At 39.2% G+C, this 25046-nt stretch overlaps 1 protein-coding gene across 3 annotated transcripts in view; it reads right to left on the reverse strand.

Annotated features, from left to right (window-relative positions):
• The window catches only part of PEPD (peptidase D), a 146091-nt gene that overhangs the window by 88106 nt on the left and 32939 nt on the right, over positions 1-25046 (reverse strand). For 2 of the 3 annotated variants that reach the window (XM_075715239.1, XM_075715241.1), the window contains 3 exons: positions 21871-21915; positions 14682-14757; positions 13196-13242 (listed from right to left, as the gene is read on the reverse strand). In XM_075715239.1, coding sequence (XP_075571354.1) covers positions 13196-13242; positions 14682-14757; positions 21871-21915 — 168 coding nt within the window. The remainder of the gene's footprint in view (positions 1-13195; positions 13243-14681; positions 14758-21870; positions 21916-25046) is intronic. The other variant, XM_075715240.1, reaches the window with a different exon arrangement.

The raw sequence follows: 25046 nt of genomic DNA on the forward strand, positions 1-25046 counted from the left end.
AGGGCTGGGCAGCAGCAGCCCTGGTTGGATGCAAGAGAAGGTACCTGTAGGAGTTTGAGCATATCTCTGGGGCCTGGGGACTTGCGTGGCGAGGATGGTAGCAGAGGGCTAATCAGCAGGTGTGGAAGCAGTGAAGGAAGATGAGTGGCACTTGGTAATGATATGGCATTGATTTCAAGTGACAATGGCGACAGCTGTGATTTGCCATGATTTGTAGCTGTAAGTTGGAAGCCTGGAGCCCCACACCCTGCTCGGGTGTTGAGAATCAATGTGAGGCCACCAGCAGACCGTCAAGATGAACTTGGTGCAGAGCACTGGCTGGCATGGAGTAGCAGGACCCCATACTTGAACCGGACCCACGAGTACCCTACGTGCTCCCCACTCAGCCCCACCAACCACGGCCAAGCAACCTGGCCCAGTACAAACCCATAATACACAACCTTTGTCTCGCACATTCAAAAATAAAACACTTGAATAGTCTCCACCTCCACATGCTTACACCCATTGATTTTCCCAAGCTGTCTTTAAAGAATCAAAGCAGCAGCAGCAAAGGGCACAACCCTACCCTTCCCCTCTGCATCACCTCACCAAACAAGAGGGGAAAGTGGAGCAAGATAAAATGTATGGAGTGAACATTGAAGGAATGATTACACCTGGCAAAGAGCAAAGTAATTTAGCTAAAAATAACACACAGGGATCATTCCCACAGACGTAGCTGCAGCCAGGGTGCCTGCAGAGAAGCAGCGCATTTTGTGTAGTGCAAGCGGGATAACCTATAGGAGGTTATGGAGCTCCACATAAGAAGTAGCCATCTCACCTGAGCTCCATAACATGGTACACAGCCTCAGGGCAGTGCATTTCCACATAATATTTTGGAATAAACTTTTAGATGTTTGTCATAATATTTTGGAATAAACTTTTCAACTGCTGAAAGGCCTCACAAAATCTTTTAAAATTACTTCTTCATAAAATTATGCGTGCTAAGCTTAACTGAAGCAAAACCTAACACACCTTTCCTCAAAAAAAAAAAAAAAATCGACAAATTTCACTGGAAGTTCTACACAATAAGATGTCACTGGTGTCTGCCCACACAAATGAATCCTTTAGCATGAGCCCAGCAGAAAAAAGTTATCCATTTTTTACTTGCAAGGTCCTCTCTTCATTTCTCAAAACCAGAAGCTCTTCTCTTAATGTTGCCCAAGACTACTTTGAGTATCATCAATATTTTAAATTTAGAAAAGTACCAAATGATGTCATAAATACAAATCACCAACTGAAGAAAAAGGTGCAAATGAAGGTGACCCTTCCTGTCATAGGGTTAGTATATTTAGGACCAATTTGTCTTTCTGCCTCAGTGCAGTATTATGGTGAGAGAAAGGTGCTTGCCTCTCAGACCAGAGCTTCAGAGATAGGTAGCGTAACATCCCTCTTCGCATCTCACGACTACTTTCACTTTGCAAAAGCCTTTCAACACATGATGCAAGTTCTACCTGTGTCATCACAGTTTTATCACACTTAATGACCAAACCGTGCTCAACACTGAAGAAGATACATGAGAAAATAGAGAGAGGTGGGAGCAGGAAATCTGCTGAGTTTGGATCTGCTATTTTAAGTAATAGACAAATATTATTTTAATTTCTGCTAGGAATAATGCATATGCTTTGATTGATAAGACTTAAACAAACAAACACTAGAATTCAGGAAGTCAAAACGCACACGTTGCATCTCTTCAAAAGGAAGAAGATTCCCCTGAAGGCAAGCATCAGCTCCTGGGATTTTTACCCCAGATACTACCCACTGCCTTCCACAGACCGATGGCTGGAAGATGAACATACTATTCTTGTTCACCAAAACATTTCACTCATGCATACTGAATATCAGATGATAACCCGTGTTCCTAAGCAACCCCATGCTCACTCCGCATTCTCCCCCCTCTGCTACAGGTAGACAAGAGGTTTTAATCATCAGTTCACACTGCACTCAACGTGCAAGAATCCCATCACAAGAGGCTTGGGCACAGCACTGCATTAAGCAGCATCAGGCAGCTTCAGCCCCTGTTTTGTCTTCACCAAGGCATACAGAGTATAACTAAAAGACAGCATTGTTACTTTTGAGTTGTTTATAAAGACAAGTTTTGAAAAAAAATCCTGGCTTAAACACAAAATGCTTGCAAATACAAGCTAAAAATTTATATTCTTGCCAGCAGGTATGGAAATATTCTTTTAGAGGTACTGAGGGTTAAACTTTTTTCTGACATTTGTAATATTCAGTGCTGGAAAAAAAAATCTCTGCAAAGAATAATTGCTCCCACAGGGACCAATCCATGGGTCACACTTTTTTGCACTTGACGGCAACAGAGCCTTGAATGAGATTTTCTATAAAACCTAGACTTAAGCTTGCAGCATAATCACAATGTTTGCCCTAGCTCTAGAAGCTGAACTAAAGCACCACTTCTACTGTGTAATTATTCCACATATGTTCCAAAAACCCATGGGGAAATTTTATTATTCAGAAGACTAAATAGGGTAAAAATAAATGGTTTTTAATTTTAGCCAATTTTTACACTCCTTATGAATTTTCATTTTTTTATGCAAGTTTAAGTCCATGGGAGAGAGGATTTGCCTTGAAGAAATAATTAAACTTTCATCTTCAGTTATGCTTCTTAGCAAATACACAGCCACCCACATAGCATAGTTTCAAATTGAATATTTGAAGCTTGAACTTCTGTTCAACAACACAGAGTAAGCAGAAGTGCAGTAAGGGCTTAGGTTAGAAGGCGGTTGGGGTCCCAACATAGAGCTTAATTTGCCCTCAATACTTTTTTGCATACTTGAACTATTCTTAGAGAATAATGCAGTAATTTGTCATATGGGATATGTAAACCTACGGCCTTAAGGATAATAGAAGATTATAACACTCAATTTGTGATGACAATGTCTGAACCAGGTTTAGGCAGCTGCAGAAGTCAGAGTTTTTCTGGAAAAGGAAGCTGAGGAAGCAGGACTCCATCCAGTTCAGGAAGATGCAGGCACATTTTGCACCTAAGTCTACCCATGACACCTTCTCCAATTCCTGGGAACATTTCAATACTCCTGTCTTAATGCAGGGGCCAAACAAATGACTACATAGGTGCTCTGGAGGCAGGTCACAAAATCTGCCTGTCCCCAGGCTCATTTGCAAACAAGTCGCACCCCGTTCCACAGGGTCCCGCTGATGCATTCACTGGCCTCAAGCATCCACACACCACCTCTGCAAGTGCTGCTCCTTTTTCACAGAGCTCAGGCTGGTTTCCAGCACTTGAACTGGCTGAAGAGAAGGGCAGAAAGACCAAACACCAACAGTGGAAATCAGAGGTTAATGCAGACTGATGGGCTGAAATGTATGAATGGATTAATTCTCAATGCTTATTCTAAACTGCACTAGGGGCCCAGAGAGCAGCAGTTTAGCAATCTTCCTAAAGATGCCAAATCTAGCTCCAAGGGCCTATCGTAGCTGGTAAAATCACTACACTGATTCCAACTGCTAGAACCAATATGAAAATGAAGCACAAAGTAATACAGAAAACTATCAGAAAGAAGTTACAACACCCATTCAGGCACTCTTTTAAGTAACAGAGACCTCCTTGCTCCACTGTCCCCAAATAACCAACAAGCTCACCAGACCCAAACAAATTCTAGACCCCCTAGGAAGGTCTTATGGGCACAAGCCTCTTCCATCTGCAACAACAACAGAAACAGCGTTTCCGTTAATGTTAAATTAACAGATGTTCCTCAGTTAAATCGTTTCTTGTCGTACGACACTGACTTCCTTCTCACAAAGATATATTTCTGATCAAAACCAGATGACTCCTCCCTCAACGCAAACATCTCTGAAATGTCCCGAAATCTTGCAGGATTGGGAAGCCAGCTCCTGAATGCTGTTGCCATTTCCAACCCAAACAACACATTAGTCACAGACATGTTGTTCTTCTCCTTCAAACACACAATAAAGAAAAAAATTATCCTGGAGAGTTGACCCTATCTAATGTATTATACCCAGTGTCAAACCTTCCATTACAGAGCAAATCTAGAGATTATACTGGCAAAAGACTATTAATAAATCACATCTAACATCCTAAACTTCACACAATCCTAACATTTACAACTTTTAGGTGCACCTTGCACCCAAACAACTTCACACAATTTTTACAAATTATCTGCTACCAGGGCCATAAGAATGCCCGCCCACCTCTGCCATTCAGTGCTGACAACGAGGACACAGCAGGTTCACTCTGAAATAAGAAAGCAGCAGAAATGCAGTCCAATATTTGTGAAAGATATGACATTTTACAAGAGGGTTGTACCAAGTAAGAAGTGATGGCAACTACACCTTATACTAATAGATTAACTTGTGGAGCCTTCAAATACCACATATCTCATTGATTCTTTTAAATACACAGGTTTCAGTAGATGAATCAGAAGACACAGAGTCAGTTCTCAGCAAAGCTCTTCGTATCCCTCACTTCCCAAGACTGCCTCAAGGCTCAATTTGATCTACTCAGGAAGAGCTGTTGAAAGCAAAATCCAAGTAACCCAGAAATAATGTTGGGTTTTGAGGAGTTCTCAAGAGGAGCAAATTCCTTTTAGCAGAAACATCACCTCTACTGTCTAACATGAGTCAGGTTCCTCCCCAATCCGAAGTTTCACTTTAGTTCATCTTCCATCACTTCTGCCTGCCAATTCAACTCTATTCTGCCCCGCTATGTGACTCAACCGTAGTTACCCATGCCGCCTTCAGCACTGCTCGGACAGCAGAAATGCAGCATAGTTAGGCACAGAGATTTCAGCGCTAAGCAAACTCCAGTACTCTTGCATCTCTCACTACAGGCAACCACCTGCAGCTTTCCTTTGCTGCCTTCATTGGCTTCCCATACATGTATTTTTTCAATTATTGTTTGTAATCTCAGACCTTAATAAGCATCAAGTGACCTAAGCCTACCATCTCCGAACAACACTTAAAACCCCAAGACCTAGGTCAGAAAAATTACCACACTTGAGAGGAACACAACATTCTGCAAATGAAACCAAGCTCCCCTGCATGGAGAACCAAACTAAAAAAGACTATCACATGTCATCCTGTAATTATAATCCTGACCTTGTGTTTTTCAATACAGCTGAAAATGGGTATACTAAAAAAACCTACCACTTGCCAAAATAATACACAGTTCTGCACAATTCTTCCCCTAGAGAGATGATGCAACAACAGAAAACCAAACAAAAACAAACAAACAAACAAAAGAATCATCAGGACAGATGTTAGAAATGCTGCTTAATAAGCTGGAAGGCTGCACTTGCACAATACAGTGATGAGGATGCTCTAAGAACCAATTTGGACAAGAATTCACACAGGGGGCATGCCAGCAGCAACTAACAGAATCTGCTCATTTTCTTTTCATCTGTATAAAATGGTTTTGATTTTCAGAAGGTCACTGTGCAACATCATGTTATTAATGGACAGTCCTGGTATTCTATGCATTTCCTTCAAGTTGGGCTTCTAGTCTCTGAGCATGATCACGTAGCAATTCTGGTTATCAAAAGATGAGGGCCAACAAACACAAAATTCTGATCTCTCTGCTTCGACAGTGATTAGCAAAAATTATTGAACTAAAGCTCACAATGCAGATAAAGCCTCACATATGGTAGAATCTTTACTTTTGACTTGTCTGAACAAGCATGAACAAAATCCACAGCAAATAATAATCAGTTCAGCCTGCTGTCTTTTATGATGAGTTCCATTTCACGTACCTCCAATCTTAGCTTGTCATTAGTAATGCTAATTAGTTCACTCTCTCAATGCCACGCTAGATTCAGTAAAAACTGAGATCATTGCTAATTTGAGAAGAAAGCTTGTTCTTCCCTTAATATACATAATACTCACTCTACAAAACACCCACAGAAATTAATATTGCTTGTAATTTTCAATCAGATTCAAAATTTAAATAAAAATTGTGACTACCTTTTGATTTCCAAAAACATAATAAAAGGGTAATTACAAATTATCACAGCACTAACTAGATTAACAACCCTGTAAGGACATACAATGACACAGCATTTAAAATTGGGGTATATTTTGCTATGCAAGCAAGCCCAGTTCTGTACACACACACGTTGCATACATCCTTCCACAGCTCTCTTGCTGAAGGGAACCATTTTCTAATACCAGCACAGTAATTGTTCTTTGATATCTGCAGGCTGATAGAGGGGTTTATTTTAAAGTTCTCACACGGTCCGATTTCACAATTTTTTTTTTTTTTTTGGAAGATAAAACCCAATTATGTGGAGCTTCTATCACAAGTCACAAAAGAGACCTGTGCAATTAAACAGCACTCTTCTACACAAAGACCTAATTAAAGTGACACCCAGGAGGTGAACCAAGCTGTCCTCTACCAAAAAAGAGAACATACAAGCTTACCACGGGACCTCCTGCAAAGGGAAAATGCTGAGAGGTTACTGGTAAGATACTGAAACTGCTCTGCTCCCTCCCAGCGCTTAATGGTGTCCACCACCAACCACTATGATCACACAGAGCAGCAGTTCAGGCAAATTGGGTCTCAGAGGTTCCAGTGACTCCATGTTCCCCTCCCCAGGAGGTTTCTCCCCCCACATTTCTCCTCTCAGCTGGGGAGGCGGGGAGAGCGGGGTGACTGGAAATGGGTACATGTTTGCAAGGCCTGGGGCAGCTGGAACCTCTCAAAGTGGATTTACCACAGAGAAGCACTTCTAAAGCAGGTGAGGTGCTGAGACAGGAGGTCTCCATGTTCAGGAGGTACTCCTCATCCCCACTTCTGCTGAGTTGAGTGCGTGTACACATGTATTTGTGCCTCTGTGTGTCACAGAAGAGGAACAATGCTCAGGGGTTTTCTAAACCAATTTTAAAATTCAGATTCATTTTAAGACTATTTACAAGCGTAATTCAGCTGGATTAGGAAATCCAGCAGAGACAGCCTAATTTAAAACATCAAAGGACCAGCTGTACCTGGGGGAAGGCAGGCAGGAAGGGAAGGCTGCAGGAAGTATCTCTCTCAATCCAGTTGCTCTTCCCAGCAAAGATATTATATCTGACTTCCCTCTGGGCACTGGACACCTGAGATTCTGTGGCTTGCTCAACCTAAGCAATCAGCAGCTACCCAGCATCTGCTGCCAGAGCTGCACTAAGCAGCCTACCTGGCCCTGGACTGTTGTAAGTCATTTTGTACCACTGTTTTTAGGAAGTTGTGGGTGACACCGAGCTTCTGTCTCCTACCAGGCGCTCCCCGGGAGCGGGTACGAAACCACCGGCTCAGCTAGTTGCTTCCCTGCCAGTGCCAGGACGATCTCAAACAGAAGCTCCTGGGCTGCCGTGCAGTGCATTGCAGTTCAGCCCCTGCTGGCAACCAAGCACCACACAGCCGCTCACTCACCCCTGGTGGGATGGGAGAGACAATCAGAAGGGCAAAAGTAAGAAAGCTCATGGGTTGAGATAAGAACAGCTTAATAATTGAAATAAAGTAATAATAGTAATAGTAACATTAACAAAAATTGTAATGAAAAGGAGAACAACGAGAGAGAGAGAAACAAAACCCAGGAAAAACAAGTGATGCAACCGCTCACCACCCACCGACCGACGCCCAGCCAGTCCAGACATTTTGCTAAAACCAGAAATTGCTGCTGATCCATTTCTTCCTTCGACCCTTCTACTAGAATAGATATAAAGGCAAACAAATAATATTGGGTACAGGATTGCCTTAGTACCAAAACGCTGCCCAGACAGCAGGCAGACACATACACCAGTCCCATCACACAGGCGTTCAGAAACAAAGTAAAAATGAGTGGATTTTTTTCTTTTTTTTTTAAAAAACACGGGGAAAGACCATCTTCCTCCTCTCCTTCAGATGTTTTTCATGTATTTTCAAGTTCTAAATCCAGCTTTTTGATAGCAGTAACCTACATTTAAAAAAACTCATCATCTCTAATTGTGAGGCAGCTTTGGGAAACAAGCCATCTTCAGGCTACACAATGCTACCAACTGTTTAAAAAAATAATTAAAGGAAAAGAAAATCACATTTCAGTAACTGAGCAGACTAACATGCTGCTTGAGATTAATGGAGTGCTGGTCTCTTGCTTAATAAAAATAAATCTTATACACAAATACCAGTGAGGGTCATGGCACAATTCAACACTATTCCCATGTCAAAAAGCAACTGTGAAGAATTCACCCGTGTATTTTTGTCAGCTGCAATGGGCGTTCTTGTTTATTACCCACACACACTTATGCAAAGGACTTACAAAGGCTACGCTTGAGCTGAAATTCTAAATACAAAAACTGGATCATGAAAAAAATAGAAATATTTTTAAAGATTATTTGCTGCAGAAATCAGTGACTTTCTCAAGAACATTCGAAGAGCAAAATCTATCAGGAGATGGTGGCAAATCCTGCTTAGCTAAAATAATCAGCATTTCACAAAAAGGAAATACCCAGGGGAAAATAAAATTATTCTGGCTATTTTCTCTTTCCTAGTGAAATAACATACATGTTTTATTTTCAGTTTGTTCCACTGGAGCAGAGGAGAGATAAATGAAAGATGAGAGCCATAATCCATGAGAGCACTCTCAGACTTCCATAGATAGTGAAATTTAACATTGACAGATATGACAGCAACTCATCTCGGAGTCTAAGCTCTGCTTTGGAATCAGGGACAGCACTGAAAAGAATAGGGATAAAGAACTCGTATCAGCCTTGGCTGGTAAGAGAGGCAGGGTGTAAAAATAGTCTGTAAGCATTGTAATCCAAGAAGGAAAAACCTCTCTAGTTGCCGCCTTGCCATTTTATTCTTTAAAATGTTGCTGTTACAGCAGAGTGAAGTTTAAGTTTAGTACTAACTACCACAAGATCACCACAATTATTTGTATGGTTGCACAGACCAAAAGATCCACTGCACTATATACAGAGGGGACATCTGTACAGTTGGGCAACAAGCTCTTGACCTGGCTGGCACATGTTCTGAATAAACTCCAGCTCCCCCCTCTACAACCACATCTGGAGAACCAGTGTCACACCCAGGAAGCTCTCCAGCTGACCGGTGGTAACCAGCTGCTGTGAGATCGTATGGAACATATATTGCCCTCCATCACTTGTACCAGCCTTAGCACCAAAGCATTTAAAGTCGTAAGAAGGAAATGCAGGCAAACCCTACAGAGAGGAAAGCAGACATGCAGAGATGAAGTGGCTTCCCTTAGCAAGCCAATAATAAAACCAACAGTGCCTCAGCAGTGCCCAAGAGCTACAGGATCACACACCCTCTGAACAGGTATGGTCAGGTTTTTCTTACTTTGCTGCTTTCACTGATGGAAACAATGCAAAGTACTGCTACCCACCTCTAACACTGCACATCACGCTACCTGCCCTTTACACTAGCTAATTGCTCCTTTGGTTTAAAAGACCCTACTCTACAGGATCAGGACCCAAGTTTTTGGATCCTAGGTACTGGACTCAGTAATTTGCACGGTAAGACTAAAGTGCTCCTGCGTTCAGCAGCTGGAGAGGGTTCAGAGATAGTCAAATAATCTAGGGAGATTTTGGGCAAGGGAATAAGCATTTAGGCCTGGCTTAGTGCTGCCCACCATCATGAAGGCAATGATGACTACATTATCATGTAATGATTTCAGGACTCTGCACAGAATCCTATCACAGGGTCTTCAGTGCTATTAAGAACAGGATAAAACCCCACAAAAATGGGCAATGCATACAATAGCTACATGTCCAATACAGTGTATGTAGCAAGTTCCTCTTCTGTTGCTACAGCATACACTTTCACACCATCCCCCAATCAAATCAACAATCCCAAGAAGCCATCCCGATCTTAAAATTGTTCTGTTCAATAAAAAAGGGAACAAATGAGAATATGCACAGAAGATTCAAAACTTCGTTTGGTAAATACTAAGCAGATGAATAGGCAACACTCTAGAAACTGATAAGCACTGATTTAGAGAAGGTATTTCCAGCACTTTAGAGCATCCTGAAACAGATGACTGTAGGTCCTAATTAGTACTTTCAGGGTGTATGTGTATATATAGAGATATATACACAAAATATTTTTGTTTATATATATACACATAAAACAACTTAGCTGAAATCACAGATTTTTTTCCACATAGTTCTCCAGCTGAAGAGATTTTATCATTTTGCTGTATTTTAACAATATATTCACTAAAGAGCAGTTTCATAATTAAAAGCCTTTAATTAAAGAAGATTAATTAAACATGAGACAAGCACAAATACTAAACAAACTACTTCAGAGAAAATCCAGAATCTGACCTACCAAAATGACTTTATACGCAATTACGCATGCTGTGAACTACTGTTTGTAGATAATTGCCTTGGCTGTCTCCTTAAAGTCAACCAACCACATATTGAAGTTAAATAACATCAAACCAAAAAAAATAAGCCAGGGCTGATTGGACTTACAGTTAAATGCATTCATTTTTTATATATCTCACTAATTCATTACTGGTTCAAAATCATTTACCAGGGACCTTGATCATAAAGAATAGTTCCAGCATATTTCCAAAGCTAGCTTTCAACCCTCAAGAAAAAAGATATTATCTTATCTATAGATTTCTCCATAATTTACTTAATTTCCTTCAAATTAGTTATCAGAGAATAATCCCAATCTTAGAAATATAACTAGCTTTACATATTGTTTTCTGTTAGATACATTTCCTCGAGTAATTTAACATGTTCTTGCTGTATGATACAATAGAAGTAAAATGACTTGGTTTTTGTAGGAAGGCTGCTTAACTGAATGAACAATGAAAAGGCAACACTTAGGTCTTACATGTAGTAATGGAAAATTTTAATTGGTTTTGAGATCTCTGGCATTATTCTTCCTAGCAGACAGTCAGACCAGCTTTCTACCCCAAACCTCACATGCTATACTCCACAGTGTCAAAGAATGAAGTAAAGCAATATGAAGGGGGGTTTATTGGCCACGTTTCAAGAGATATCTATATTCATTTCAAAAATTTACAATTTCACAGCCATCAGTGAGAACTGCAAATACATCTGGGGAAGAGGGCCACACAATTCAGAAAGCTTTCACAAAGGGAGTAGAAGCCCTAGAAACATCATAAAATGAAAAACTTTATTAACTTATAATTGATCTCTTAAATACAAGTGTGAATACTTTTGAGAAACATATACAGACTGAAAATTCTCTGCACCTTTAGATTTCAGATGTACCAAAGCTGCAAAATGCAAGCTATCTAGCCTGTTGACAACAACAACAACAAAAAAATTAAAAAACTCTACTATTTCAATGAAAATCGTCTGGCTTTGGATGTTACCTATTTTTAAGTCTTTGAAATTTCCCTTCTTAGACTACATTAATGGGTTTATCTGCACACAGAGTAGAGATTTCCTAGACTGCTTTCTAACTGCATTTATAAACATTTCAAGTACACATTTCTTGCCAGAATGGTGTGGAAATGACAGGTTTACATTTTTAGGACCCTTTTCTCCCAAGCAGTAAGGGAACAGGAGCAGGAGCAGGGATGAATTCCACCAGCAACAGAAACTGAAGTTCTAATTATAGTCTCCAAGGCAGACGCTACAGAGGTAGTCTGCCAAGACCTCTTTCATTAGTGAAATAACCTCAAACTCTTTCAAGAAGTGTAATCTATCAAGACATATGGAAGAACAGAAGGCAATTTTAAATAGGTTGAATAGACAGTTGCCTAATTTATTTATTTTTTTAATTGAAAGACACAAATAATCTTTTCAAAAGGTTGATGTGTATGGAAGAAGCTAGCCAGAGAAGAATGAAAGTCCTGGAGTGAAAATGAAATATACCTCATAGACTTACAGAAGAGAGTGTGTGTGTGTGCGCGCGCGCGTGTGTGTATATATATATTTGTTGCATGACATTTAAACCAAACTGCCAGATCTTGACATTTAAAAGCACCTGACAGCAAACTCTGCTCTATGGAAACTTTTGATTACTATCGACTTCCAGAGCCAAAATTTCACTATCAGCATGTATAGCATGGGCAGTGAGTAAAATGAACACAAACACAAGGTTCATTAATAAAGTTAATGGGAGAATGTATACAACATACTTTTTTTTTCCCCTGTTACCTGGTGGTATATTTAACTGCCATTTGAAGCACTGTCAAATTATAGGCATGAGCCTATAGTCTGTAGAAATTTAAACTGCTTAAATGTAAAATTAGTTTTTCCATATTGCATGTGTTCTAAGGGCATTATCTGTTTTTTGAGCTACCTCGAAATCCTGATGACAAATATTGAGGTCACTTTATTTTCCCCTCACTGGGCGCCAAATTAGACTGCTTACTAATGTTTGAAAAATCACTGTTAAGAACCAACAGTAACTGAGATATGACCGCTATTTTCTATTTCTTCATCATGCAGATACTTTGAAAATTGAAAAAACTGTATGCAAGCTAAAAATAAATGGACTTGGTGATCAAAGCTATGCTTTGTAAGATAGGCTGCTGATGATCTAATGTAAATATTGATTTAAAAGAGGAGGCAATGTTTTCCTTGTATCTAGACACATCACTACTGTATCAGTTAGGAGCAGCCAATCCTTCCTATATATGCCTGTACAGCATATTTTCTTCAACATAAGAGATATATGCTGTATTCTTATTGACTTCTTAACAGCTGTAGTAACATCCATTACATTTGTGAGATGAGCTCCTTGTACAGGCTAAGTACAGGCAATGCCGACTCGTAGTTGCAGGCAAAATGTAATTGAACACAGCCTTTTATAAGGTTCTTAAACACTCATACATGCAGTCTTCTAAGCATAGCAAGCATAAGGACAGTGTTTATCCATAAACACCATTTTATTGGATGGCTTCAAACAATAATAACAGCTATTTTGTAAAGCTTCTGTAAATTACTAAAACTCCAGGAAGAAAATTATGCTACACTAAACCATCACCAAAAAATAATCAACCATCATCAAATACACATTTGAAACTGATGAAGCACCACCTCAAAATAATAAATAAAATAATGTTTACAATAGTCTTCAAACAGCAATGAGCTCTCAGTCTCACTGAATCAATGCTACTGCTTTGCATCAGCTATTGCTTCTACCCCTACTACAAAGAGACTTTCTCCCTTTTATTACAATTATTGAAAGAACTCTTACCTCTCCATCTCGTATTCTTTCATACCCGCTTTTACTGCCTTCATTACCTGTAAGATACATATTAACATGGGACATTCATAGCAGGAGGGAATCTCATATTTATAAATTTATGACTTACGACTGAGTATCTCCAGAGGAACCTCTATTACAAAAATATAATCTGTACTTGATTTAAATTTACATCAGTAGATGCATTTTAAAACACATTAGAAATCAAACTCATTTTAATCTTTATAAATGCCTACAGTCCCCAGCAATAAAGCAAGTTTAATTGCTAAACTACTATATCCTAAGGAAGTGAAGCTCATCAAAATACCAATGCTTAATTCTGAAAGCTCTGGTGAACTTGGCAGCAAGTCCTTTTGTTTTACTTTTATGAAACACCATCAAAACAAAACTGTGAACTGGAATATACTGCAAAGAGAGATTCTCTTTCATACTTTGCAACCTGAATCAACAGAAAACTACTACAGTTAACACTGGTTTACAATCCACAAGTCTGATTTTTGTACTCAGATTTGCTGAGAATGTGCACCAGTTTTATTCCTTTGCCTGTTTCTGTATTATAAAAGTTCTAGGCAGCTGCTCTACAAAAGAAATTCTCTCAGATGTGATACGATTATTCAAGGATGATGAAGGACCAAGGAGAATGAATGCAAATGACTACCCCTAGACTTTGCAATTTTACAATACCCACTTTAAAATATTTTTACACTTCACAGTTCAGAAATCTGAGGAGCAGGATCAAAGACAATAGTTGAGTCAGTAACCTCATCGGCCACTTTTACCTGAGCTCCCTCTGGTCATCACTCAGAACTCATGGCATCTCTGCATCGCTATATGGACTACAGGATTGACACCCAAGTTAATTTTGTCATCAATACCAGGAGAGCAATATGACTCCACTGGCACAGTGCCAGGTCCAACCCGAGTAGCCTTGCTGAGAGCCTGGATTTGTCTTTGCCACACCACTATGTCAACAGAATAGCATCATGAAGCATTGTACTGGGGGACATACCCATCTCTAAGGAGCAACCTAAGGAATCCTTGCACTATCCTCCACTGTGCATGGAAACACTCCTTCAGCTTGTAAGGATTTGGAGAGAGTAACTTGCTAGTTAAACTCTTCAGAGCTGCACTTGCTGACATGGGCCAGAAGAATAATCTTCTTCATCTCTTCTTTCTCCATCACTATACAGGTATTTGTGCATACAAGACAGATAGATTGCAAGCAGGTCACCTTCTGCTGAGGCTCCAGCTCTTATCCAAAACCACACTTGATTTCTCACACATCACAAATGCACCGGTGAGTTCAAGGACAATGCAAGGTATATTACTGGGCTGTAATAGGAGGGATATTATCCTCTTATTTCTATCCAGCCTTTCCATTATTTTATTACTAAGCAATTCAGGGTTGCTGGGAACATTTTCTGAGTACCACTGCTACACTAAGAGCAAAAATTATTAACAGTAAAGGATCCATTACCTCTTTATGAGCTTCACTGGAGATTTTATTGGTGTAGCGCAGAACTTCCAACTCCATGTCTGTCTTAATCACACGACTTAAAGAAAAGTAGAACAGATACCAGGTTAGGTTGCAACTTCACAGATTAAGAATACAAAATAAAAAAAAACTGAAAATAATATGCATCACCTATGGCAAAATTAGATCAAGTACACCTCAAGAGAGAAGAGCTATTACAGTATTCATGACAGCAAAGTTTTGTTGGCATTGATTCACCATTAGCAAAACAATCTTACAAAGGGAAGTCACAAGCATTTCAAACATCAGCCTGCATTATTTTAATACTAATAAAGTGGTCCAACCAACATTTTTTCAATTCATTCTACAATACATTAGGAACAAAAGCAATGTATTTCTGCATTTGTCATGGTTCAAACACTACTGCAAATGGAACATTTCTACAAGGATACTTGATTTACTTTTAAAACACGATTTGAAACTAGTTTACATAATGGAATTCCCAGAGCTCCAGAATCTCTATTCAGCACAATCCCAATTCCCACCTATTTGCAATACCTCAAAAGGTGGGGGGGCAGGGGAGTGTGAAGAAATGCTATTTCTGTTTGGTAATAAAAAACCCAAAACATGAAATTCAGAAACCACAGCAGCAGTAATTACAGCAACGATGTCCACTCTCTTTCACATGCTTCTTGGGGGGGGGAGGGGGGGGGGAACGACCAAACAAACCCCCCAAAAACCCCATCCTGTTTTTCATGCCTTATGAGATACTGAATGTGTCTATTTACGAGCCTTGATACTCTGTTCTGAACTCATCTCAAAAATTTACCATTAAACTCTTATCTACTTACACTGCTTTCTACCATATATTTCAAATAAAACCAGCTATTTAGTGTGATGTGAACAGAGAAGCAGAGATAGTTCCGTACCTTCTATTAAAAATCACCTATTCTTTCCACTGCTACGCATACTGATTTCCTAATATTTCTCAGGCCCATCTCAAAGGCACCCGTGAACTACATACTGTTTACAAAGAACAAAACTGCATCTGCTGAATTGCATGAAAATATTTAAATTGTATCTTCCAGCTCCACTCCAGTGCTTGCAGCAGTTACAAAGTACCATAACTGCTGTATTTCGAAACTGCCACCGAGACACCCCTTTTTTATTATAACATGCTCCTACTCACACTGCTGTAGAAAACTATTTACTGTATTTCTGCTCCTGTAGTTTGTTTTAATGAGTCCAGAAACAGGTTTCTCAGCCATCAGTGCCTCTGATGTGCGATAAGAGCATTTCCCACAGACAACAATGGCACTGCTATGCAGCACAGCCACTCCCCTTCAAACACAACTTTTCTGGCAAGAGTAAAGGTACCTTTGTAAAAATGCCGATATCAATCAAAATGCTCTTACAAACTGGAACACAGTAGAGTGGAACGGACTGACATTCTTAGCCAATTGGAATATGACACAAAATAATCATTGTGCCCATTGAGAATGAGAAGTACAAGGCTTTAAAATGCACACCGAGGTGAATGAATTACATGGGATAGTATAATCTGCTTACCATGGGTGAGGAAACAAACTTCTGCTACTGCCTTTCAGCCAAGATATAAAGAACAGTGGCTCAAATATATTCATGTTAGAATGAGGTAGCAAAGGCTTATAGATTTTTTTTTTAAAAAAAAAAAAATCCTGTTCTTCGGAAGACTGCATGTGCTAGCAGGATAATTTAATACTTGTTTGATGTGCCTTTATATTATTTTCAATATACAGTACATATCTCTGATCTTCAAGTGTCTGAAAAATAGGCTGTTTCATAATTCAGTTGTCTAATCTCTTTATTGGGATCTGCTAGTAATACAAGTTAGTAACTGCTCAACGGCAAGTACAAACAGTATTAGAACCTATTTTACTTGACTAGGTCATAAGGCTTCAGGGTCAAGGTATTTATTTTAGATCATAACTTCTCAGGTATCTTTTTGCATACAGAAATTCATGCTCAGCCTCAGACAGACTTTTTATGCAATGCATCACCTTCATTTACACAAGGTCAAGCACTGAAACATTTTACAGAAAACGTTTTATCATTTTGAGACCAACAAAAACCACTACCCCAACTGTCAGTAAGGAAGAGGGAGGATGTACAATTGTGCAGGGAACATGATCAGCTTCACCCTCCACTAGATACTGAAAAGAAAAAGTCACTGGGCTCCTATGAGGTCTGCAGTGGTACTGTTGATGGATGGAGTTCCCGCCAGCATATTTGGGAAGCAGAAGGGCATATATTTCACCACCTTCTCACTGTTTTGATGGCATAAAAAGCAACACTCTCCCAACCCAGGGTTAAAGCGTTGCTAGTCAAGCACTGTGGTTAGCACGGTAGGGCAATCTTGTGGGTGAGGAATGGTCCACAGTAATCACGACATTTTTCTCCCAAGATAAGGCTAGGAAGAAAGTCCCACCTTTGTTCACAAATGCAAACTTCAACGTTGTATTAAAAACAGCTCTTGGATCAGTTACGCACACTGTCACTCAATGCAATCAAGTTAAAATAGAAGCAAAAGTCTCCTACTGTTAGGATTGACCTATAACTTTTAACTTTTTTTTTTTTTTTCCCTCTTCCTCTTTTTACCAGTGTAAAAACATTTCTTCTTCCTCACACACTTTGTGCTTTTACTTGCACTTGCCATATGAGCAGGTGGTCTTTTCATGCATGTCAGTCATCCAACAGCGGAGAGAAGCTTTAATACAAACAGGTATCATTTCAGTCCTGAAATTAAGTTGGGCATTTTAAGTGGCTGGATACCAAATTTCACACACAACCTATCTGCCATTAATCAAGCGGTCAAGAGCACACAGAATTCGAGGCAATTATGAGGCTGAAACTTGTGTAACTCAACTACATTTTCCTAAACCAGTGCTTTCCTCAAAGATACACAAATGTTTGCTTCTGTACGTGCAGTCACCATTCCTGACCATGCTGCCAGAAATATTTGTTCCTGGTTATCAGCTCAGTGTTTTACCAGCTGTCTTGGTTTTAGTACACGCATGCAACCTTAATGGCTGCTTTCTGTGACATGCATGGAAAACATCTGGGTATGTCCACTCCTCCTTGTCTGTCTGGAAACATTACATTTACAAACTACCTAGTAAATATAGATGCTGCCCATGTAGACAGACTCCACAGTCCTACCTTGTCTTCACCCTTTTTCACCTCTGCTGTTACCTTTCCGCATTTTATTTATAGGAATTTCTCTACCATAGTTGATATATTTATGCTCTTCTGCAAGCTTTCACAAAAAAACTTGCTAACTGAATTAGCATCAAAGCCAATAAACATAGTAATGCATATATGCAAAGGAGAAGCATTACAGTACAATTCTGAAAGATAGTTGCATGAACACCAAACAAATGAGTTCATGTTGACACAGTTCAAAAAGATGTTAAGAGGTTTACAACATAAATAAAAAAAACTCTGAAAACACAAAAAGCATATGCCCAGCTTTAAGACATTAACATATAGATCACTTTCCCCAAAGAAACAATTACATCTTTCCATCAAAGTCATGCAAAATACAGAATATATGAAATCTTCCACACATAAATATCAAATCCCATCTGCAAACTGCTGAAATCCAGCCTAAGGTCCAATTCTTTTATGTTTTATCCGTAAGTTTCACAGCAAGTCAGAAAATCTTGAGATCTTGAAAAAGGATGAGTAAGAAAGAGAGACAACAGATCCTTAATCGCAAACGCTTTGGCCCTTGTCAGTATTGAGCCATTTTCTCTGCATTTTATTAGAAGACTGTATAATACTAGAGTTGTCTTTTGTAGATCAGAGTTCTCCCCAGCTGGTTCAGAAAGCTCAGCCATTTCACCTCTTGCTGGCAGTTTTGACAGCATAGTATAGATCTGAGTTTTTCTGACAAGTATCACGTAAAACAGAATAGCTCAGAGCTTGCTGAATTTGAAATGATACGCATCCGTGCAAGCAGACAATTCAAATTAAGCAGTTTCTTACCCTAGAATATAACCCCCCCAAAAAAATCATCTTCCTAAAAGAAAAATATTCTTAATTCTGAAAATGATACTGCTTTCCACAGGAAGTTTCTTGTACAATAACTTGACATTCCAAGGAAATTTCTACTAACACACATAGCCTGTCATTCATGTATTGATTTCACCAGACACTTAAATCCTAACAATGGTCTTTAACATACTTCTGACTTATGATGAAAGGCACCAAATTTGATAAAACCTTTTAAAATACCTTTGAATGCAAATCTGAACTTTGCCTTCACTTAGAATTCCCCTTCTTTGAAAGCCAGGTGAAGGGAAGGTACATACCAAACATCTCTCCCTCGTGAGATCGCAGGAGACAAAATCAGAATTCTGGGTTGGCACTCACAATTCACAGAAGAGATTCTCTCTACACCAAAATGAACAGCTCCAAGTGCTGGCTTTCTACTGCCTCAATGCTCCATCTATCTCAGTACAACCTCAGGGCACAGACCTCATGTTTCTCCATCCTTGAGCTTCCTGAAGAAGATTTAACCCCCCATTAACCCAAACCACAGAGCAGAAAATCGTATCAGGTGACAACTTGGTAAGGTAGATGGAACCAGAATGAAAGCTAACTTGGGAACAAGCTTGTAGCCCTAATCCAAAGCCTTCTGCAGCTGAAATTGTCATCTCTCTCCCTGTAGTGCTGCTATTATCTACAGATCAAAGCTTGGAAGTTAGACCAGGCCGCTCTTCAGGTCCCCTTCTGTCCTGGTTTTGGCTGGGATAGAGTTAATTTTCTTCCTAGTAGCTGGCACAGTGCTGTGGTTTGGATTTAGGATGAGAAGAATGCTGATAACACACTGATGGTTTAGTTGTTGCTAAGCAATGCTGACACTAGTCAAGGACTTTTTCAGCTTCCCATGCTCTGCCAGGTGCACAAGAAGCTGGGAGGGGGCACAGCCAGGCCAGCTGACCCAAACTGCCCAAAGGGCTATTCCATACCATATGATGTCACGCTCAGTATAGAAACTGGGGGGAGTTGGCTGGGGGACAGCGATCACAGTTGCATCACTGTTTCCCCCCGCCCCCAGATTTTGTTTCTCTCTCATTGCTCTCCTTTTCATTACAATTTTTATTACTATTATTATTTTATTTCAATTATTAAACTGTTCTTATCTCAACCCATGAGCTTTCTTACTTTTGCCCTTCTGATTCTCTCCCCCATCCCACAGGGAGGGAGGGTGAGCAAGCAGCTGCGTGGTGCTTGGTTGCCAACAGGGGCTAAACCACGACACCTTTCTTGCCCCTTGTCCTTCTCTGCTAACAAAAGTAAAAAAATGCGGGCAACCAAGAGGAGCACAAAAATGGCACTGTCAGGTTTAAGATGTAGCTCCCTCCTCTGCTCTTTAAATGGTTTGTCACGTCACTTAGAGAATCCTCCTCTAGCTGCTGGGCACATGATAATGAAGTGTGAGAGGCTGAAAGTTCCCAGTGTCTTAAACAACAAAAAAACCCCACACCCAACACACTAAACCAACCAACTAGAACTCAGCAGCAGCCGCCTCTGCAGGAAAATAACTTTATGAAAAGCTTCTAACTTGACTTACCCTTTCTACTACTTTTGTAAGCAACGTAACACAGCATCAGGGGTCTCAGAGCATGCGTGAATGTTTCTAGATCTTCCCTATCAATACCTGTAATGACAGGAGCTTGACTAATTAAACACTAATGATATTTCTAAAAGAAAACAGGCTTTGCTAAGCTCCTTCTTTACCAAGTTTTCCTAATTGTGTTTAATTTGCACATCCCTACACATCAATTTCTGAATTTGTGTTCTGTCTACGTTAGTCAGGACTCTGCACCTCAAAGGCTGACCAACTCTTAAATTCAGAAATCAATTCTATTGGATAATTTCTTTGTTTTAGAAGACAAAGCATCCAAATTCTAGAAGGATAGAATAGGCAAGATTTAAAAATAGGTCCCCTGAGCAATCTTCTGTGTTACAAAGCACTCGCATTCCCCCTTGCACTCATCAGCAGGATTTGCAAGCCATGAGTCCCACTACTATACATCTCCAGGTCCACCCGCGACTCAGTGTCGCAAAAAAGTCCAAGCAAAGTTTCCCTGCTTCCCACTTTGCTTCTACAACTTTTTTTTTTATGTCATGCCAAGCAATGAAAAATGGCTGTAACAACAGAAATGTGACCTATTAAAATTCTACACATTCTGAAATCGCATTGATGTTCAAAAAACATGTCCCCAGCTTCCAAGCTGGCAACTAAATGTAGCTGAAGACAGCAGAAGATTGTTCTCGGAGTATGTGCTAATAATAAACATTAAAAAGAATAATATGTAGTAGTATATAATACAGTCAGCTACATCAGTGGTAGTCAGAGTGTACACTTTCCTGTTTGTATTTTAAGACTCTGAGCTTATCTGTCTTAACTAAGGATTTGCTTCCTCATTTCTAGATTAATACACTCAAAAAGCTTAGACAAAAACCTAATTCATTAACAAAAATCCACTATCTTCTTTCTTCAGTTAATTTCCTAAATGGAAAACTAGAAAGCCCTAGTTATGGAGCAATCCTGAGGACAAAGTCAGCAATGCTGACCAAAAGAGGAAAACTGGTAAAATGCAGTAGCTTTGCAAGCTGTTAATACACTTAGTCACACTCTTTAATTTTGTCTATTCTAGATAGGCTACAGCAGAATTCCCCCAGAATTACAAAGTATAGTTACATGAATAATAATTCAACAAAATTAATGCTGTTAAAATAAATCCTAGAGAAGTAATAACACCTTATTAAATATTACCTGTTCAGACAGTTTTCATCTGCCTTTGATTTTCGTTGCTAGAATATGAATTATCCTCAGTTCTTTTCCTATTCATACAAATTCACATTTACACAAATGTGACTTAACTCAAACACATTCTATAAAAATGTATATCCAGACACAAGGCTTAAGAAATGTAACATAAATTCTTGACTTTTCAATGCTGTTACCTAGCCCTGCTTTTACTTTTGTACATTATTTCCACCCCACAACATGAAATCAGCTTAAAATTAAAACTCATGTAGCAAACTAGGAGGCTTCTGCTGAGGGCATCTCTCTGAAGTGATGGTACAGAATAGAAGCACGTTCAACAGTACTTGAAGAGAAAGATTTCATGCTACTCACCATTCTGCAATTTCAGGATGAAGGATTTTGTTGTTCACATTAAATCTACAAAAAAACCCCAAAAATACAAATGTTAAAAAACAGCCAAACACACAACAGCAGAGACTGCATATTTACTTTTTTTTTTTTTTTTAAAAATGTGTTTTCTCTGAGGACGTGAAAACCTGCAAAGGCAAATACTGTATTGGAATTCAGTATAGATCACTATAGATCCCAGTGAAGAGAATGCACACACTCACCTTCACTGTGCAGGTATTTAATTTTGAAATACATGAGATTAAATCAGATACGTAATTTTAAGAATGTGCAGAAACCAGAGTAATAGTGTGTTCAAGACATATTTAAAAAAATTCTTTTGACAAAGGTAAAATGTTAAGCTATCAATTCATGGCTATGAGTGTGGGTTGGACCAGATCGACCTCCAGAGGTCCCTTCCAACAGGGAAAAATTGTTCTGTGATTTTAACTTTGCTCCTCAAATACCTTCAATGAAATTAAACATAGTGAATTGCTACTTTCATCCTTTGTTTTACACCTTCCAATTTTTGTGTGCACAGAATGTGGCATGTGATAAACAAGCTTGCTCAGAGGACTGTGAAAAGCAAAACAACCTCTCCTTGTCTTTTCTAATGTAAAGAAGAGGCAAAGCAAAAGCTTCCATCTCACCTTGGCCTCAAACGCTTAACTGTTTTTCTGTTTGTTTTCTACATTAGCAATTCATGTATTCTTGGAACTATTTTGAGGCTCTCTAAACAATAGCATTACAGTGGCCAATAGAGTAAGAAGCTGAGTAATTAAGTGGAACATAAATGGATTTTCAAGCATTGTTCAAGGGGGTTTTTGCTTACAATTTAAATGTCTAAGGAGTGTTCTGCATCAAAGATAGTTTTGTCTGACTCAGGACTGTTGGCTCTTCAGTTAGAGCATTTAAGAGAATTAAAATGCTCCAAGGCTCCCAACAGATCTTCAGAAGAATGTTGTAAGGCAACAATTCATTTTCCCACATTTTTGAAGGAAAAATTAAATCTATTCCAGGTTATTAATCATTCTTTATACCTCAGAAGGGATGAACTAAAGCACAAATCCAATTAAAAAAATTATTTGGAAGTCAATTCTGATTGTACCAGGGTCTTCCTGCATCCTCAGATAGCAGGGGAAAAAAAAAAAGTATGCTTCTCTTTTTCAAGAACATATGCTCATAAACTTACAAAATCCTAACAAGGTGAAGGTTAATAGCTTTGTGTTCCTACTCCAAGACAGAAAACAACTTATCACAACATTCAACAAGGACAAGCTGCATGGTATTCAGTATTATGGGTATTAATGAGAAAGCACTGGAAAAGCAACAATACAAAAAGCCACAAGTCACAGAACACTGCATCATTATAGAATAAAGTTGATACTTGGAAACAAGGGAGTCTTGTAACACCAGAGAAAAAGGGCACTTTCTCAATTTAATCATCACCGTCCCAACAACTATTACCTATGTAGGCCAATGCAGACATAATTCTGGAATGGAAGAGCCAGTTAAACACAAATTTATACAGAAGAAAATGTAAGAATGATATAGTAAAATCAATCTATAAAATTCTAAAAAAACGAAAGTCTGAGCTCCCTATTTGACTGGAAAGCATACCAACTGACACCACCACAGAAAATGAAGACACAGAAGAATTAAGCTGCAGCTGTAACAACACAGACGAGGACTTTCAATAATTGTCATCAGTATGTCAGACAGAAAACACATCAATGAAGGCAAGTGTAAGGAGACATTGCAGCAAACTCCAGCACCAGCTCTATGCAAATAAGTATAAACTATGGTTATCACGAAGTAACAAAAGAATACAAAGGGCAAGGAAGGGCAGGTACAGAAGGCAGCTGACAGACTCTGAAAATTCACAGCTCTTCTGTCAAGAACCTGACACGCACACTTTAACCACAAGCATGAACAGATGAAACCAAAAGCCAATCAAATGAGCCAAACAGTGGAACTAAGATCCTCACAACAGAAGAGTGCATCTCTTCTGAGCATCTATCTATTTAAAAAAAAGGGGGAGGCAGAATTATATACTGGCATAGGCTTATAATAGTTCAAATAATGCTCTTTTAGAAAATAAATTTCAGCTGAGAGATGTACTGTCTTTGTTGCAGTCCCTGGATTTACCCATCCTGGCCCAAAAGGCTCTGCTTGAACTGTCTTTGTGCTGCCAGAAATGCAAGTTTTACCTAGTGGCTAGGACCACCTATGTGGCAGCTCCTTAAAATTCTAGTTGCTGTCAATTGGGGAAGCTAATTAAACACACAGAAAGGCAGTAGGATTAAAACAAGGGGGTGCTGGGGGCATGGAGAAGAGGCAGGCGGTCATCAGCAGAACAGCATTTTTATCTCTCACCTGAAAGACAGGCTTTCTGATATAATGTCAAGTATAAAACAAAATCTTAGACCTCCAGGACACAGCATCAATTCAGATTTGGAAGAGAATCTGATCCATTGTACATAGCTTTTTCAAGGAAGCCTATGATTAAGGATTGAACTGCCTCAACTCCGCTTAGCTCGTGACAGCTGTGGGTCCTGTGTGAGTGGCCACAAGGCCACCTGCTTACAATCGCTAGACTTCTAAAGCTAATGACTCAAATTATGCTTCACTTTAATTACCAACAATGCAGCTAAACAAACCACATCCTAAAAGATACTGGTTAAGTAACAAGCTCAAGGGGAAGAGCTTGTCATCACCAACAGAAGAATATAAATAGTGTTCAAAACAAATAATTCACATAATTTGTGCACAAAGTTTCACATAAAATAACCCCACCTTGCCCATCCAGCAAAATTTTTATCCTGCTAGACAATAAACAACTTGCTCTTAAAAACCATGTACTGCCCTAACATGAAGAGGATCATGTAGAGCAATCCAATTCTACATTTTCCTGTGCTTTGCAAATTGACAATACTTAGATGATGCAATATGCGGCCTTGAGGAAGAAAACAAATTGATATTTTGCTACAGTCGCAATCTGCAATGTGTTAATGCTCAGAACTAAGAAATACTACACTGAAAGGCATGTCCAAATTGATTTCATACTCAGTTGTCCTTTAACAGGCAAGACATTTTCATTAGTTTAAAAAAAACCTAGAAATCTATACCTCCTATAACAACACTGTATAATGAGACCCTTT

This window comes from Pelecanus crispus, chromosome 8 (genome assembly GCF_030463565.1).
Source record: "Pelecanus crispus isolate bPelCri1 chromosome 8, bPelCri1.pri, whole genome shotgun sequence".
Classification (NCBI taxonomy): Eukaryota; Metazoa; Chordata; class Aves; order Pelecaniformes; family Pelecanidae; genus Pelecanus; species Pelecanus crispus.